We start from the raw sequence: 16,743 nt of genomic DNA on the forward strand, positions 1-16,743 counted from the left end.
AAGAACAAAGAAATAAACAACCAAAATGAACTGATTTTATTCCTTGTAGAGATTACATATTTATACTAGATGTAGTCAAAGAAAGGAATAAATAAAGTGCGGAAAAAGATGTCTAGAAAATACAACATTTGACTAGATAATTATTAGAGAGTCAAAATTGTAGAAATTGATGTAGTCTTGGTCAAGGTTGTGGAAAATGATGAAGACCAGTCAAAGTGGTGATTTTTAGGTGGACTGGTCAAGGAAACCCTTCAGATAATGTCCAGGTTCATCCATGTTGATCAGGTCCATGGCGGTAAGGATCTGGATGTTGGCGGGATGCTCCACACGGCCCGAATTCGCGAGAACGCAAGATCACCTGATTTGTAAATTGCATAACTCCCACATCTGAACTCTGTTTGATCTGATTCTTCTTCGAGGAGCTCCGTAATTGAGCTGGGCACATTCTCCAAGTGATTTCATGCGTAGAAGCCTCGTGATTTGGAAGATATGAGTCAAACAATGAACATATATCATTACTGCTTCCCATGATCAAGCCATGCATGTTTGTTTTGCCCGATGCGCTACCCAAGGGTGCATGAACCTCGGTTGAAATGTTCAGAAAGTCCTGATCTCCATGCTGGATGGCTCTAATGGACTGATCCTCGTCCTGGGTTCTATCAACATAGTTTTTTGTATTTCCTCGAAATTTCCTCGGAATGACCCTTAACGGTTTAGGGGTTTGATTTAAAACACCTTGTTCCTCGAAATTCCCTCGAAATATTTCGAGGAAATTTCGAGGGAACACATAGTTTTTTGAAATTTCCTCGAAATTTCCTCGAAAGGTTACGAGGATATTTCGACGACCAACATAATTTTTGGTAGTTCCTCGAAATTCCCTCACAATATTTCGAGGGAATTTCGAGGAACAAGGGGTTTTAAACCGAAAACGACGTTTTGCGGATTGAATAACACGTCTATAACCTTCATTAAGTGTCTTAGCCAGATTATGAAGTCAAACTTTAGGGTTTTAAACCGAAAACAATGTTTTTGCGGATTGAGACGAAAACCACACAACATAAGATAAACACTTATACATTTTAATAAACGTTAAAGGAAATACTTACAATAATTTTTGTAATTGTGTTATTTCATTGTTTATGATCATCTATACAAAGAAACCTCATTATTATGAATTACATTTGTATAAGAAATGACATAGGGGAAAAAAATTGATGTTTTCAAAACCCCAAACCCTCTTTCCTCGAAATTTCCTCACAATATTGTGAGGAAATTTCGAGGAAGATTGTCCTCGGACTGTTTTTCATTAACCCGGCAACCCTAGCCGCCAAACTTTTCGCGAAAATCAGATAAGAGAATTTCGAGGAAATTTCGACGACCAACATTAAAATTTGTGAGGGGACCCTTTCGTCGGACCCCTCATAAATTAGGTTTTCATTCTTCTCTTCCCCATTTCTCTCATCTCTTCCTCTCTTCCTCTCTTCCTCTCGGCCTCCTTCCTCTCGGCCTCCTTCCTCTCCTCTCCTGCGCGGCGGCTCTCTTCCTCTCCTCTCCTCTCCTCTCTTCCTCTCGGCCTCCTTCCTCTCCTCTCTTCCTCTCCTCTCTTCCCATGTAAGTTCATCTCTCTTCTCTTCCTCTCTTCATAGATCTCGAAATTAGGTTGTTAGAAAGGAAATTCTAGGATTGAATGGATAGCTTAGGATTTGCATGTTTGGATTGTTGTTATATTTTTTTTTTTATTTTTTTTTTGTGTTTTGGTTAAAATGAAAAAGTTTTTTAATTTTTTAAAACGTTTTTTGATTTTTAAAAATGTGTATATGATTTTTTAAAACGTTTTTATAATTTGTTTAAACGTTTTTTTATTTTTTAAAACGTTTTTTGATTTTTTAAAACGTTTTTTGATTTTTAAAACTATTTTTTATATTAAAACAATTTTTTTTAATTATTAAACTATTTTTAATATATTAAAACTATTTTTGTAATTATTAAACTATTTTTAATATATTAAAACTTTTTTTGTAATTATTAAACAATTTTTAAATATTAAAAATATTTTTAATATATTTAAACTTTTTTGTAATCATTTAATAATTTTAAAATATTTAAACTATTTTTTATATTTAAACTTTTTTTGTTATTATTAAACAATTTTAATATATTAACAAATTAAAAAAAATTGTATATATTAAAAAAATTATTTATATAAAGGTCTCAAGAGGAACAGACCCGCTCTCGACAGCGTCGTGGTCGTGGTGGTACGGGGAACGGCTCCATTTCGGGTTCTGCATCGCTCCACAGCTCCTACCATACATCTCCCTCTCCATTTCCCTCTCATTCTCCTCCCGCTCCCGGTGTGGCACCCACTCCTGCTCCTGCTCCTGCTCCTGCTCATCCGGCAATTCTGAGAGTTGCGGAGTTTATTCGACAGCCGGGTCGTGACCATCTTCTATATCTCACCCAGTATCCATGTGGACGGGGTCAGACATGGTAATTAAACCTACTTTTTCATTAAAATTTGATTCATTTTAAATAATTAGTTCTTTTTATTAGGTTCGACCGATCCGGGAACGGGATCAGCGGATGGATCAACCGTATGATGTACTCGGCCCTCGACAATGGACATCCGACTTTCACCGACTTCCCTCTCGAGAAGCAGCATATGTGGTTTCAACAGTTTGTGCTAAGTATTCTATTTTTTTACTTATTTTTTTAATATTTAATATTAATTTTCTACTAATTGTGTTTTATTTTCAGCAAGAATTCAACTGGAATGCCGATGATACGTTGTTTATCTATTACCACTTCGTCCATAAAGTTGGACAACTATGGGAAGCAGATCCACACGTGGAAGAAGAAGTGGGAAATAAACAAGGTTGGTTTTTATCTATGAAACAATTTTTTAATTTATTAAAATATTTTTTTATTTATTTAACAATTTTTTTTTAAAGGTTCCAAAGGGGATGGACCCCGACGTCTGGCGGGAGTTGGGTGTGCATTGGAGTAAGAACGAAGTGAGAGCAACTTCTTCCACCAACTCCACCAACCGCAAGAGCGACCGTAAGGGGAAGGGCATGTACATCCATAACTTGGGTGCTCAATCTTTAGTCAGTCTGGGGGATCGCTCGGTAAGCTTGTCGGTTTTTATTATATTATTTAAGATTCTAATTTTTTTGTGTGCATTTCTTTTAATTACTAATGTTTGTTTAATTTATGTTTTTTTCAAGGCGAAAGAAAATGAGGGGGAGCCGGTTGATCATCTCACCCTAATAAAGACGGCGTATACCTACAAGAAGACCGGCGAGATTGATGATGGTGTTGTGAGGGATGTGGTCACCCTCATCGACAGTCAGATGGAAGAGGAAGTGTCTCAGCTTCAAACCGAGGATGACGATTCGACGGGATCGACCGGCTTGCCTCGGGTTCGGATCAACCAAATCGTTGAAGCGGTAAGTTCTTCTTTTAAAGTTCAATTCATTTTTTATATTATTTAAATTTGACACTTTCTTTTTCAGTCGGTTCCAAAGAAGAAGGGCTGTTTGTTCGGTTTGGCTCGTCGGTCCAACTCGGTTTCGTCTGCTTCTGCACCACCGTCCTTTGTTGATCAAGAAGTCCTTCTGAGTCAGATGAGGGACAAGGATGCTCGCATATCTGCGTTGGAGTCCATGGTGGCGAGTCAAGAGGCGGGCTGGGAGGCACAGAGGAAGCTGAACGAGCAAATGATGGCGATGATGAGGAGCATGAACCCGAACGCCAACGTGGAGCTCCCGACCATGCCAGACCCAAACGTCCAAAGCCCGTAGTTTAATTTCTTTCAAAAACTCGAAATGTTTTATTTTGATTTGTATGACTTTGAAATTTAGATAATATGTTTTCAATTTAAATTTTAATTTTATATTTTCAAATTTAAATTTTAAAAATATTTTTTTTTTTCAAAAATAATTTTTAAAAAAAAAATTATTTTCAATATATTCCGAGGAACAGCTGTCCTCGGTATATACCGAGGAAGTTTCCTCGGAATATTCCGAGGGACAGTTTCCTCGAAAATTTTCGAGGGCTACGTTCCTCGAAAATTTTCGAGGAAACTGTCCCTCGGAATATTCCGAGGAACTGAGTTCCTCGAAAATTTTCGGAGGGCTCTTCCCTCGGTATAATCCTCGGTATATACCGAGGGAATGATTCCTCAATATATATCGACGACCACTTCGACGAACGCCTGTCCTCTAAATCTCCTCGGAATTGTTGTTCCTCGAAATTCCGTCACAAAATTTCGAGGAAATTTCGAGGGAAAATGAAATTTCGAGGAATTTTTTTCGAGGGACTTTTTCCTCGGTATGTCGTCGGAATACGGTTATTCCGACGACATACCGAGGAAAAAGTCCCTCAGTATCAGCGTGTTTTCTTGTAGTGGTTAAAGCATGTCCATAAACATATTTTCATAAATCATCAAGTCCATTTCGTTTAAAACTCAAGCCCATAAGCCAAACCTTCTTAATTTGTTTCTGCTGCTGATTCAGAGCACATCAATGAAGAGAGAAGAGGGAGATGTGAGACTCGTTAGAACCATCAGTATCCGCTTGCTGTTGGGTGTAGACGATGAAAGGCCTCTTCGCGGTGGTGAAGCACATGCTTTCAGATCTGGAAAACGAGAACGAGTTGTGCAAACAGAGTTTACGGTAGAGTGGTAACTGAGAACCATGGAGAAGAGACTGTGTTGGGAGAAGATGTGATAGCTTATAGAGTTCACGAAGTCTGTTCACAATGGTGACTACAGCAGGGGAGCCGGTTAAAGAGCAAAATCTCAGATCTGGAGATTTTCTGAACACTGAGTTTGGTAAGACGAAGAAAGCCGGTAGATGACTACAGATGAGCAGCAACAACCAGAGGAGGCAGCATCGACATAGATCCGTGAGTCTGGCGGCGGAGGCGAAGCATATTCGCCCTATTAACACAAACATGGAGTGACTAACAGTGGAGAGAGAAGTCATCATTGGAAATCTTATTCTAAGAAATTCATTGATTTGTGTGATGCTCTGGTCAAAAGTTGTTGGCGTTATCTTATTCTCTTTGTTTTAAAATATGTATATGTTGCTTTGTTGTCAGTCATAATTCTTCTAGGGTTTTTTTGCTAAATAACCAAAAAAGAGAAATTAAAATTTGGGAGAGAGAGTAGAGAGAGAGATAGGAAGAGAAAGTAGAAGAGAGAGTAGGTTTTTGGGTAGTTAGTGAATTATAATTTTTGGGTTATTAGACCTAATTTCCTATTCTTCTATCCATTTATCTTTTTTATTTTTTTTAATTCATTTTTAACAGGATATGGTGTTGTTCAAAGTCAACCAAATTTACCGAAAACCAGGAAATTTTTGTCAAATGAAGAAAGGCACGAGATCTTCGGTGCTTTACTTGAGAAGAGTATTGTTGGAAAGTTGGCAAAAAAGTATCACAAGAGAAGTTTCTCATCAGTTCTCGGTGTCTATTGCAACCCTACAAAGAATTTGGAAACAAGCAAAAGCAACAGCTAATGGTGGAAGAGTTAATGTATCTCATCGAAGAACGGGGAATTGTGGTCGCAAAAGAATCACGCTAGAGCTAACTCAAGTTACTGCTGTTCCAATATGCAAGCGTACAACTTTGAGATCAATGTCTATGGCTAGTGTGAGCCTTACAACATTATTTAGACAAAAGAAAGAAGGGCTTATTCGACGTCATACCAACATCATCAAGACTTACTTGAAGGAAGCCAATATAACAAGTAGGTTACAATTTTGCCAATCTATGTTGGATAAAAATAGTCTACCTCATGAACCTAAGTTTGTTGATATGTACAACATAGTTCATATCGATGAGAAATGGTTTTATATCAACGAAGAAGACCGAGAAATATTATCTACTTCCAATGGAAGAAGAACCTCACCGTACGTGTCAAAGCAAAAATTACATTGGAAAGATGATGTTTCTAGCGGCAATGGCTCGGCCGAGATTCGATGAAGAAGGAAATGATGTATTTGATGGGAAAATTGGAATTTTCCCGTTTGTTACTCTACAGCCAGCTAAAAGAAAGAGCAAGAACAAAGCTGCTGGGACATTAGAATTAAAAGCGTCAATGTCGGTCAAGAGAGAGGACGTAAAAGCATTTTTGATTGAAAAGGTTCTTCCGAATATTCAAGATATGTGGCCAAGGAAGATAGAGGAAGGATTATCTTTATTCAACATGACAACGCAATAACACATGTTGAGTGTGAAGATAAAGATTTCCAAGAAGCGGCATCAAAAAGTGGTTTTAAAATTCAATTGATGTGTCAACCGGCAAAAACTCGCCGGATCCGAATATTTTAGATCTTGGATTTTTCAGTGCCATTCAATCCTTACAACATAAGGAAGGCCCAAAAACCATAGAAGATCTTGTTGGTGCAGTAGAAGAATCTTTCAAGAAATACCCGGCATAACAGGTAAACCATATATTTTAAAATCTTCAATCATGTATGTGTAAGATCATGAAAATCAGAGGATTAAACAAGAACAAAATCCCTCATATGAAAAAATCTGCACTAGAAAAAGCTGGTCTTCTTCCTACACAAATCAGTTGCGATGCAATGTTAGTTCAAAATGTGACGAAGACACTTGGATTGTTGTAATGTTTTTTTTTTGTTTTTTTTCTACTTTTGGATGGTTTATTTATAATATTATGATTGTTATGGTTATTTTTTCTAGTCTTCTTATCATATAACGTACTTTTATTATTTCAGAAAATCAATTACCATAAATGATCAAAACCGGAAAAATATTTAAAAACACGTAGTGATCGTAAAATAAGAATAAAAACAGATTAAAAAGACTTAGGATAATTAATCTTCAATATAGTTAATATAGTGTCTTCAATTTCTTTGTCTGGGTGAAGCTCTCCAATATCATAGATCTTGTTCAAGTCAAATGGCCGAGTGAACATTTGGAGGCTTGATTGTGTTTTGTTGATTTTTTGAATATTTTCTGTTTCTTTTTATTTTATTTTTTTCTTCATTTTGATTCATAGCTTTATGAAGCAGAAATATGCTGAATAAAGCAAATCAAAGGGAAATAGTAATGGAAGCAGAACAACACTTATGTTAGTATTTATAGTGAATTTAGAAATAGATTTTATTGGTAACTAATGAATGTTAGTTGACCAACATTGTAAATTGTGTTAGAAAACATGAAAGACTAACAAGTAAGGACAAAGCTTTTAAGTTTTTAGTGGAACATTCGTTTATTTAAATTATTTTATTGTTTTGGATTTTCAAAACACATATATTATGAAACAAACTTTTTTTGCTAAAATTACTTATATATAGAAAAAGAGGGAGTATTGTATAAAAATGTTTCAAAATTTTTTTTTAAAGAATTTATGCACTTTAATTTAATTATATTCTAAAACTGTATATTCAGCACCTTAAAAGAAAAACATTCACACCTCAATCACAAGAGCTTTTTTTTTGACTAAATCACAAAGAGCATTTCATCGGTAGAAGAATGAATATAACGAAAAGGTATTGATACAAATATATGAGGTTGTTGGCACACTCCTGTATATACTTTCTACCAAATTGTACAGATGATGAGTTTTTTTGAGATGCAAATCGATGAAAAGAGAGCTGAAAAAATAAAATAAATTACTTGGTGTTACAGAAGTCAATATTTTGCGTGAGAGTTTTAAGATGGAGACAATATTATTTATTTATCAGAGTATATCTTGTCGAATTATTTTCCTATATAAAGAGTGTATCACCTTCATTTATAAATCATGTAAGGTATTATCATCTTCTGTCTATCTATCTTTCTCTAGTATATTTATTTATTTATTTCTTAATTATTTGTAGTATAATCCTAATACATAACTGATGAAATTCTATATACGTATTATAAACAGAAACAAAGTAATATAATTATAACACGTTATTAAAACGATCACTCTATTTTTGAAATTTATCTTTTCAATTATTACTATCTGAATTTAGCCATGCAACTTGTTATTTAATTGTTAGTTTTATTGTTACTCGAGTGCGGCACTGCTGTCCCGATTTTATTGTTAATTTTATAACGGTCGCTTAAGTCACCATAATGGTTGGTGTAACACAAGTAGAATTTGTTAGAATTTATCATTTTTACAATGTTGACTCTATCACCAATGTTGACTCTATCACCATGTTGACTCTAACACATTTATTGCTTTTAGTTGATGAATCTGTTAGAATTTATCATTTTTACAATGTTGACTCTATCACCATATTTTAACTTTGTGTTTAAACTGATAGATTTTGTAATTGCTCATGATATTTTATGATTAGCATTTATCTTATTTTCTTACTTCCAACGGTCGTAAATAAATTTTAAAAAAACAAACTATATTACTTTCTAAGCAGCTAGTTAACGGCTAATGAACAGTGTTTTAAAATCTATAAATACATTTACAACTCATTCATTTCATTTCATATCTCTCCAAATCTTATCCTACAAAACATTCAAAAATGTGTAATCCGTTATTTGTTATAACAATTGACTTTTTAGCGGTTTCTTTTTATAATTTAATCGTTGGAGAGTTCTCTCCCGAAGAAAATGTGTTTCTTTTAATTGTGATGTTTTATACATTTGTATTACTTGTAATCATACTACTTATGCATGTACCTCACATATTTTATGAAATTATATTTGTAATTATGTTTTTCATTATTATTTGATTTTAGAAATTCAATGGAAAGCATGGAGAAGCTCTAATTTCCCGCTCTAGACATCACTGATACCAACTATATTTCTTGGGTTACCAATGTCGAACTCCACCTTGAATCTCTTGTTTTATCTGAAACCGTTAAAGAGAATAATACTTCAATGCCTCAAGAAAAGGCTAAATCGCTGATCTTTCACAAAAGAAACGTTGATGAAAGTATTGTTTATGACTATGCCAACATTAGAGATCGTAAAGAGCTATAAAAGTATCTGAAAGATCGTTTTGATAATCAGAAAGACATAACACTTCCACTTATGAATGGCAGAGTCTGAGTTCTAAGATTTCGACAGTGATGAATTACAATTCTGATATGTTAGGAAGTGTGGCCAAAGTGAGATATTGTGGTGAAATGATCATTGAATCTCAAATTCTTGAGAAGACATACACCACATTCCACAAGAGACACATTACCTTGCAATAACAATATAGGTTGCGGAGATATGCCAACTTTTCAGATTTGATTGTGGCGTTTCTCATAGAAGAAGAGAACAACGAACTTCTAATCAAGAATCACATGACTCGTCCTACTTGTTCTAAAGAGCTTCCTGTAGCAAACACATTAAATGCGAAGAAACCAATGAAAGAAAATAAGGCTTTTTGGGCCGTTTTCGTCAAAACTACCGTAGACAAGAAAGGAAATACAATCCACAAGATAGGAAGTCATTCTGATGGATCCGCTCTGAGCAATTCCCTAAGGGAAAATAACACCAAGTAAATACCTCCTAGAAGCGAGAAGATGCTTGTTGCAGATGAGTTATTAAGGGACATTTGTCTCGTACATATGCCATACCCCTGCATACCTCTGTGCCTCTATACAAAAAGTCCGTCAAAGGCAAAGAAAAGGAGGTAAACTTTATGGAACTTTCTGAGGGTACATCTCGATGCGTCAGACTTTGTGAATGATTTCGAGGAGACCATTATCACGGAAGCTTAATTAAATGTCCATCATCTGACTCTTGAAATTCCACAGTTATACCATTATTAATTATTACTTGTGGTAGATTTATGTATAATTATTGTGTGCTTTTCACTTGTTTATGTATAATTACTGTGTTCTTAATGTTTGCTAATGATATATAATATTTTGTGAATAATATTATCCTTTGTTCGGAAACTCGCTAGGTGATGCGCGTGCGGCGCACCAGGGTCTAGCGATTTATTAAAAACGTGGGAAAAAATCGGGGAGTACTCGAAGAGGAATTTTTTATGTTTATATATATATAATACAAAATATGTATAATACATGTTTATTTCGAGAACACTAAAAAAATAAGATACACATATTCAAATATACCAAAATAATTTCATAATCTAAAATATTATATAAATATATTGTTTCATTTAAACTACCTATCTCAGATTTATTAAAAACCATATTTTTCATGGCAAAATTAAAATCACATTTTATCATCTATATCAATTATAAACTAAAAACACAGAGTTATAAATTACCAAATTTTAAAGCCCATATAAGGCCGAGTCAGCTAAAATATGGGATATAAACAACAGCAAAAAAAATAATAAAAAGAGATACTTCAGTATCTCATACCTCCCACATCGCTTAGTTATGAAAATGGAAAAGACAACCAACCAGTATAAATAAGGTGTTATAAATATTGTAGTGATGTCCATATGGAAAGTCCTAGATATACTTGTTCCCCACTCCAAGTTAAGCTTTGTCTCCAAGCTATTGTATCCTATATAAGGAGATCATTATTCATGGAATAAGACACACTAATTCCTCTCTTCTCTTCTCTTCTCTTCTTTATTTACAACACGTTATCAGCACGAGACTCTAAACCCTAGCTAAAATCCAGCGAGCACAAAATCCCTAATTTCAGCCGCAACTTTAAACCGTCATATCTCCCTAACCGTAAGGATCCAGACGGCGAGTAATATATCAAATTGAAGCTCTTGACGAGACGAATCCAGCGCCGCAGACCACGCATCAATCCGACTCCAGACGCGCCGTCACCTCCCAGTGCAAGCCGTGCCGTCAAAGATCATCCAAAACCCTAATAGCCGCCAACTCCTTATCTCTCTTAATTTCGATTTCTATTGTTCTTAGATCTCATACTAATCCAACTTTGAAACTTTCATTGTTGATTATTTAAGGTTTCTAAAAGAGGAACCAAGGAGAAAAGATCGGCAAAGATTAAGGTAAGATCTCAAGAACCCTAATCTTTACTTGTGGTTCAAGCAATTCGGATTTCAAACTTCTCTTCATCTAAATTCCGATTTAAAAATTTTGCGATTTGATTTGGTTGATTTTAGTTTTTGTTTATTTTAAAATCAAAACCCTAAACCCTTAATAGTTTTACATGACTTTAGTTTTGTATGGACAACAAGTGATACCCCTTTAAGGATGACACGCTATATGTCCAAACAAAATTTAAGGTCAATGTTTAACCTAATCCTAAAAACAGATTTGAATTTTAAACCCTAATCCTTAAAGTTTAAATCTGATTTTAAGAAACCCTAAACCCTAAAATATAAAGCATGTGATTACATGACTTTCGTTTTGTATGGACAACAAGTGATACCCCTTTAAGGATGACACGCTATATGTCCAAACAAAACATAAGGTTAATGTTTTCCACATCTTTTGGTCGATGATGCACACCATAGTGTGGCTAGACCATGATTTTCTTTTAAGTCAATGATGCATACCAATAGGTATGACTAGACCATATGAAGTAAAGGTCGATGATACGTACTCTTAAGTACGATTAGACCATAAAACAAAATCAATGGTCGATGATGTTCACCCTCAGGTGCAACTAGATTTTTCACCTATGATTCACGGTGATCATCCACGATGATCCGCGTTGATCTATGATCCATGATGATCCTCGATGATCCGCGATAATCTACGATGATCAGTGATCCAAGGTGATCCACGGTGATCCTCGATGATCCACGGTGATCCACAATCACCGGTGATGGATGATGCGCACCACAGTGCAGCTAAATCACGATCCGTTTTATTTGGTCGAGGATGTGTACCGAATGGTACTACTAGACCATTAAATCGCATGGGTCGATGTAGCATACCATATGGTATGGCTAGACCATGCACTCGTCCATCCCACTATTTTCAAGGGATTTATAAATCAAATAAGTTAATTAAGTGATGGATGAGTTATGAGAAAGTAAATTTCTAAAGAGAATGCAAACTGGCCGTATGGCCCTCTTATTTGTTTGCTGGCAATGTGATTTAATTGTGTAATAGCCGAATGGCATTGGTCACACAAGCCATATGGCTTTATTGTTTACATACTGGCCGAGTGCCTTTTATTTCTTGGATAGCCAATGGCATCAGAAATTGTATGTACTAACACAAATCATTTTGATATGATTCAGATGTCGAGACTCCATCACTCGGATTACCCAGCCCTTGATCTCAATGGAGACAATTACCTTGATTGGGCGATGAACACTTCAGCCGATTTAAAGTCTAAAGGACTTGGGAAGTGTATCAAATACGGCAATGATACCCTTGCATATGAAAGGCGTAGAGCTGTTTTGATAATGAGAAAGCATCTCGTGAAGGATCTGTATGATGAGTGCAGTTACATCAACGATCCTTACGATCTCTGGTCGAGATTGAACACCATGTTCTTCGAGCCATTACTAGATGAGTCCATGAAAGAATGGAAGGCTCTGAGGTTCCAGGATTATGAATCCGTGGATGACTATCACTTTGATCTTATGAGAATCACCTATAGTCTTAAACTATGTGGTGTAGTGATAACAAACTATGACTTGTTAAGCAAGACTCGTGACACGATCCATTCAAAGGAAGTGTTGTTATCACAGAAGGCTAAAGGTTTCACAACCTATTACGACCTTCTCTCATACCTTTCAGCTCTTGAGGAAAAGAAGCAGAAAAGGAAAGTCAACCTCGACAAACTCGACTATGTTATGGAGATAAGTGCCGAGTATCAATGTGAGATGATATACGGTGATGCTGAAGAAGCTAAGAAAAGAAAATTCGGGTGGACTCATATAGATGATGAGATTGGTTTATTCATTGAATAGAGAACCAAATGTGAGCCACGTCCAAGATGTTATTATGGACTGGCCGGCTATTGTTTAAGCCTTTTGACATTCTGATTTCATACTTATGATTTGGTGTTTTCTTTTAAATATAATTTGTCATTCAAATTTCATAGCATTAATAAAAGTTTTTCTTTTATCTTGATTGATTTGCTTGAAAAATATTTTTGATTGACAAATGAGAATGAAAACTCGAGAAGAGTATGTCTAGACCACCACGCCTAAGGCATGGCCTTAAGAGGCACGAAATTTATCACCTAAGACCCATTGAGAGAGACCCAAAATCCCCACTGACCGTGGACAAGGATACCACAATAACCGTGGTTGTAGATCCAATCATGGTCGAGGAGGGAGTAAAGGTCGAAATGGCATTACAAGCCACATCAAAATGGTTTCAATAATAAACCAATGGGCAAAGCAAAAAAAAAGGAAATGTTCCTTTAGCTAATGAAAATCGCCAAAGGCATACATATAAAAGAGGTCGAGACTACATTCTCCCTACTGATCTAATACTATGCTAAGGATCAGTGTGATAAGGCATAAAAGCCTAGGTAACCAGTAAGGTTCACCAACGAATTTATACACTTTATGGCATGACCGGATTAGCCATCCTGGTCTGAACTTGATTAATAAGGCACAAAGAGTTATCCCATAAGATCTCACGTTGTGAAACATGTACACAAGAGAAACTCAGTAGGCTTCATTGTTCCAAGCAACACGAAAGTATAATCTGATCATGAGGATAGTGAGAACAAAACCCGTGATCATGACCAGACCACAAATTCGTGTATCATGGTCTAAAACCATGCTGACCGTCCATGCATTACGTTTAAGTGAGGACAAACAAACGTACTTTATAGCATGTTCATGAGGGGGAGAATAAACACTCCGTGTGGTCCATGACCATACTATAAAACCCGAACATGATAAGCATGGCTGAAGGCCATAAGGCATTATAGCTTGGTCGTAAAAGGCATAACCTATAAGGTTGAGACTTCAAAAGTCTATAAGCTTGGGTACACCACAAGAATACATGTATGAAAGATAAGATACATCAGGCCATATAAAGTGAGCATAGATATTCCCGTCTAAAGATGATAAAGGGTCATAATCCAGATATAGACCATCCTAAGAGTCTATGAATAAACCACCACATACCTATGTGCCATATAGGATGGAATACCTCATCTAAGGATGAGATGAAATTCGGGAATATATGTTGGATAAGAGAACATGATCTTTCTCCCACGAATTCAATGAGACCATGAGCCAAACAAAGGTGATCATATTGTGGCCAAGGTACACGGATTACATACAAGATGAATCCGACTATCCAACATCATGGAGAAAGCTATAAGCTGGTAAATAGAAAGTAAAAGTGGAATGGTTTTAACCATCCAAGTCTTGGCAAAGATCCTCGGACCAGATATATATATATACTGGACGTTCATAAACAAAGAAAGAATGATAGCCAGACAGACCCGAAAGAATGACTAAGTCATACCAGTTTAGCACCACTATATAAATGTCCTAGTAGAGACATAATCAAGTTGCTGTAAAAGTCTATACAAGATAGACCAGAATGTTCCATATATAATGAACCACGAATAGAAAAGTTAAGGTGCTCATAATGATAGATTCGGGTTCATGAAAGAGAAACCATACTAGACAATGAGATAAGACCGGCCGGTCCTAAGGTACAGGTATCATACAATGTAGCCTTGCAAACTACAAAGTATTCAATGATCCTGATAATAATAAAATCTCAATCGATTGTGTCATGTCTAGAACGCGATAGAACGCGATGGAACATTATATAAGGTGTCGACACATACACACACTCATAAGTGATAAAGAGAAAGCACTTGAGCATAAGAGATATGCGAGGATCACTAACCCACGTAAGAGTACTCATAGAATGAGACGTGGAGTTAAACCCAAAGAATGTATGAGATGGGCGTATTGGCCAAATACATAAGTGAGACGCCATCTAACCAGTGAACAGATGAGTCTTGTGAGGAAAAGAAAATCGTGAGCAGTAGAACATGAAAGTACAGACAAGTGGTCGTACATGTTGCTACATAAAGCATTCAATGGAATGGCTTGATCACACAAGGATACTCACAGGGACTAAGGAACAAGGAAATAAATTCCTAATGTGGTGAATGCTACTACCCAATATCGAAATCTGGACATCTAAGAAAGATGTAGTAGACATTGGATATCTCACTGGATATAAAGGTAATATAAGATACCTTGAAAGATGAGAAAGAAGTTCTCATAGAACAACATCGTTCCTGCGTTGTTCATGGACTGAAATGCAGCTGCATGCGTGTATGTACACACGATATGATAAGACTAAGTGATGCTTAGTAGAAAGTTCTATAAGAACGTTTCTGATCAGTCCATATAGTAGTCAATATATTCCTTGTGTTTATACTTAAAGAAAGGATGATTAAGATGATTGATTCTTGGAGAGGCTATGAAGAGACTACGATGATCTATAGTAGAGATCATTAGCCGTATATGAAGGTTGGAATCTATGATCCAACATACCAAGAATAGATTGGTCAAATGGTCTGAGAATCCATCAGATTCACGACCAAAGGGAAAAATACCGACTAGGATCATGTCCGACCTAGTTCGACCTTAATCATCATTGGTCCCGACCAATCCATCCCGTCCAGCTTGTTCCGACCAGTTCCTCTAGGTCTTAAATCCGACCTAAACCATCCAAGTGAGAGGAACGTCCTATTGACCAAAAGGTGGTTTAGTTTTGATTAAGCTTCAAACTATAACACAATAGTCACTTCATGAACAGACCATGGACATATACTAAAAGTTCATAAAGAGTTTTGGTCAAAGGATATGAATAAGATATATAGTGGACAAGAACATAATCCGGATGGATTATGGATGATGTCATGATCCGGACAGATCATGGACATACAAAGACATTCATGGTCGAATTTATCTAAGAGAGATAAACCATATGATCCGAATGGACCATGAATATCATGAAAGCATTTTGCTGATGCAGGTTACTAATCCGACCCACACAGTGCTAAGTCCCAAACTGGTTATGTTTTCACATATGGAGGCATGACCATTTCATGGAGATCAGTCAAGCAGACTATATCAGCCACATCATCCAATCACTCGGATATATTGGCGATCCATGAAGTAAGCAAAGAGTGTGTCTGGTTGAGACTCATGACACACCATATTCGGACATCATGTGGGATCACGGATGGTAAAGACGAGCCGACCGTTCTTTACGAAGACAATGCGGCCTGCATAGCTCAGCTCAAAGATGGTTACATCAAGGGTGACAAGACTAAGCATGTTCTCCCCAAGTTCTTCTTCACCCACGATCTTCAGAAAGAAGGAGAGGTCAAGGTACTCTAAGTCAGATCCAGCGAGAACTCAGCCGACCTCTTCACTTAGGCATTACCAACATGCACGCTCAGGAAGCTTATGCAGCAGATTGGTATGCGATCACTGAGAAGCCTTCAGTGATGTTCACTTCAGGGGAAGTAATGCGGCTGTACTCTTTTTCCTATCCATGGCTTCCCGTTTTTACCACATTGGGTTTTTGGGTTTACCATGGAAAGGTTTTAACGAGGCAGTATTCCAAACGCATTACAAACTCTAGACGGTTATGGCATTACAATCTCGGTTTTTAACGAGGCAGCATCTACGGCGTTTTGAAAGCACTTCGACATATTGGACATCAAGGGGAAGTGTTATAAATATTGTAGTGATGTCCATATGGAAAGTCCTAGATATACTTGTTCCCCACTCCAAGTTAAGCTTTGTCTCCAAGCTATTGTATCCTATATAAGGAGATCATTATTCATGGAATAAGACACACCAATTCCTCTCTTCTCTTCTCTTCTCTTCTTTATTTACAACATAAGGTACGTCCT

General features: G+C 36.4%; 1 protein-coding gene across 1 annotated transcript; it reads left to right on the top strand.

The window, feature by feature from the left end:
- The first annotated feature begins 3,255 nt into the window (after positions 1-3,255).
- On the top strand, positions 3,256-3,800 carry LOC130494862 (uncharacterized). Its single transcript, XM_056985683.1, has 2 exons — positions 3,256-3,446; positions 3,513-3,800. Exons 1-2 carry the CDS (start codon positions 3,351-3,353, stop codon positions 3,798-3,800), a joined length of 384 nt encoding a protein of 127 aa, XP_056841663.1. The 5' UTR covers positions 3,256-3,350.
- Positions 3,801-16,743: the final 12,943 nt, after the last annotated feature.

The sequence above is a fragment of the Raphanus sativus genome, chromosome 5 (assembly GCF_000801105.2).
Source record: "Raphanus sativus cultivar WK10039 chromosome 5, ASM80110v3, whole genome shotgun sequence".
NCBI classification, from domain to species: Eukaryota; Viridiplantae; Streptophyta; class Magnoliopsida; order Brassicales; family Brassicaceae; genus Raphanus; species Raphanus sativus.

Coding starts and splice junctions, on each gene's coding strand:
- LOC130494862 (XM_056985683.1), top strand. CDS start 3,351: ATGGAAGAGGAAGTGTCTCAGCTTCAAACCGAGGATGACGATTCGACG. Junction 3,447..3,512: donor TCAACCAAATCGTTGAAGCG/GTAAGTTCTTCT, acceptor TTTCTTTTTCAG/TCGGTTCCAAAGAAGAAGGG.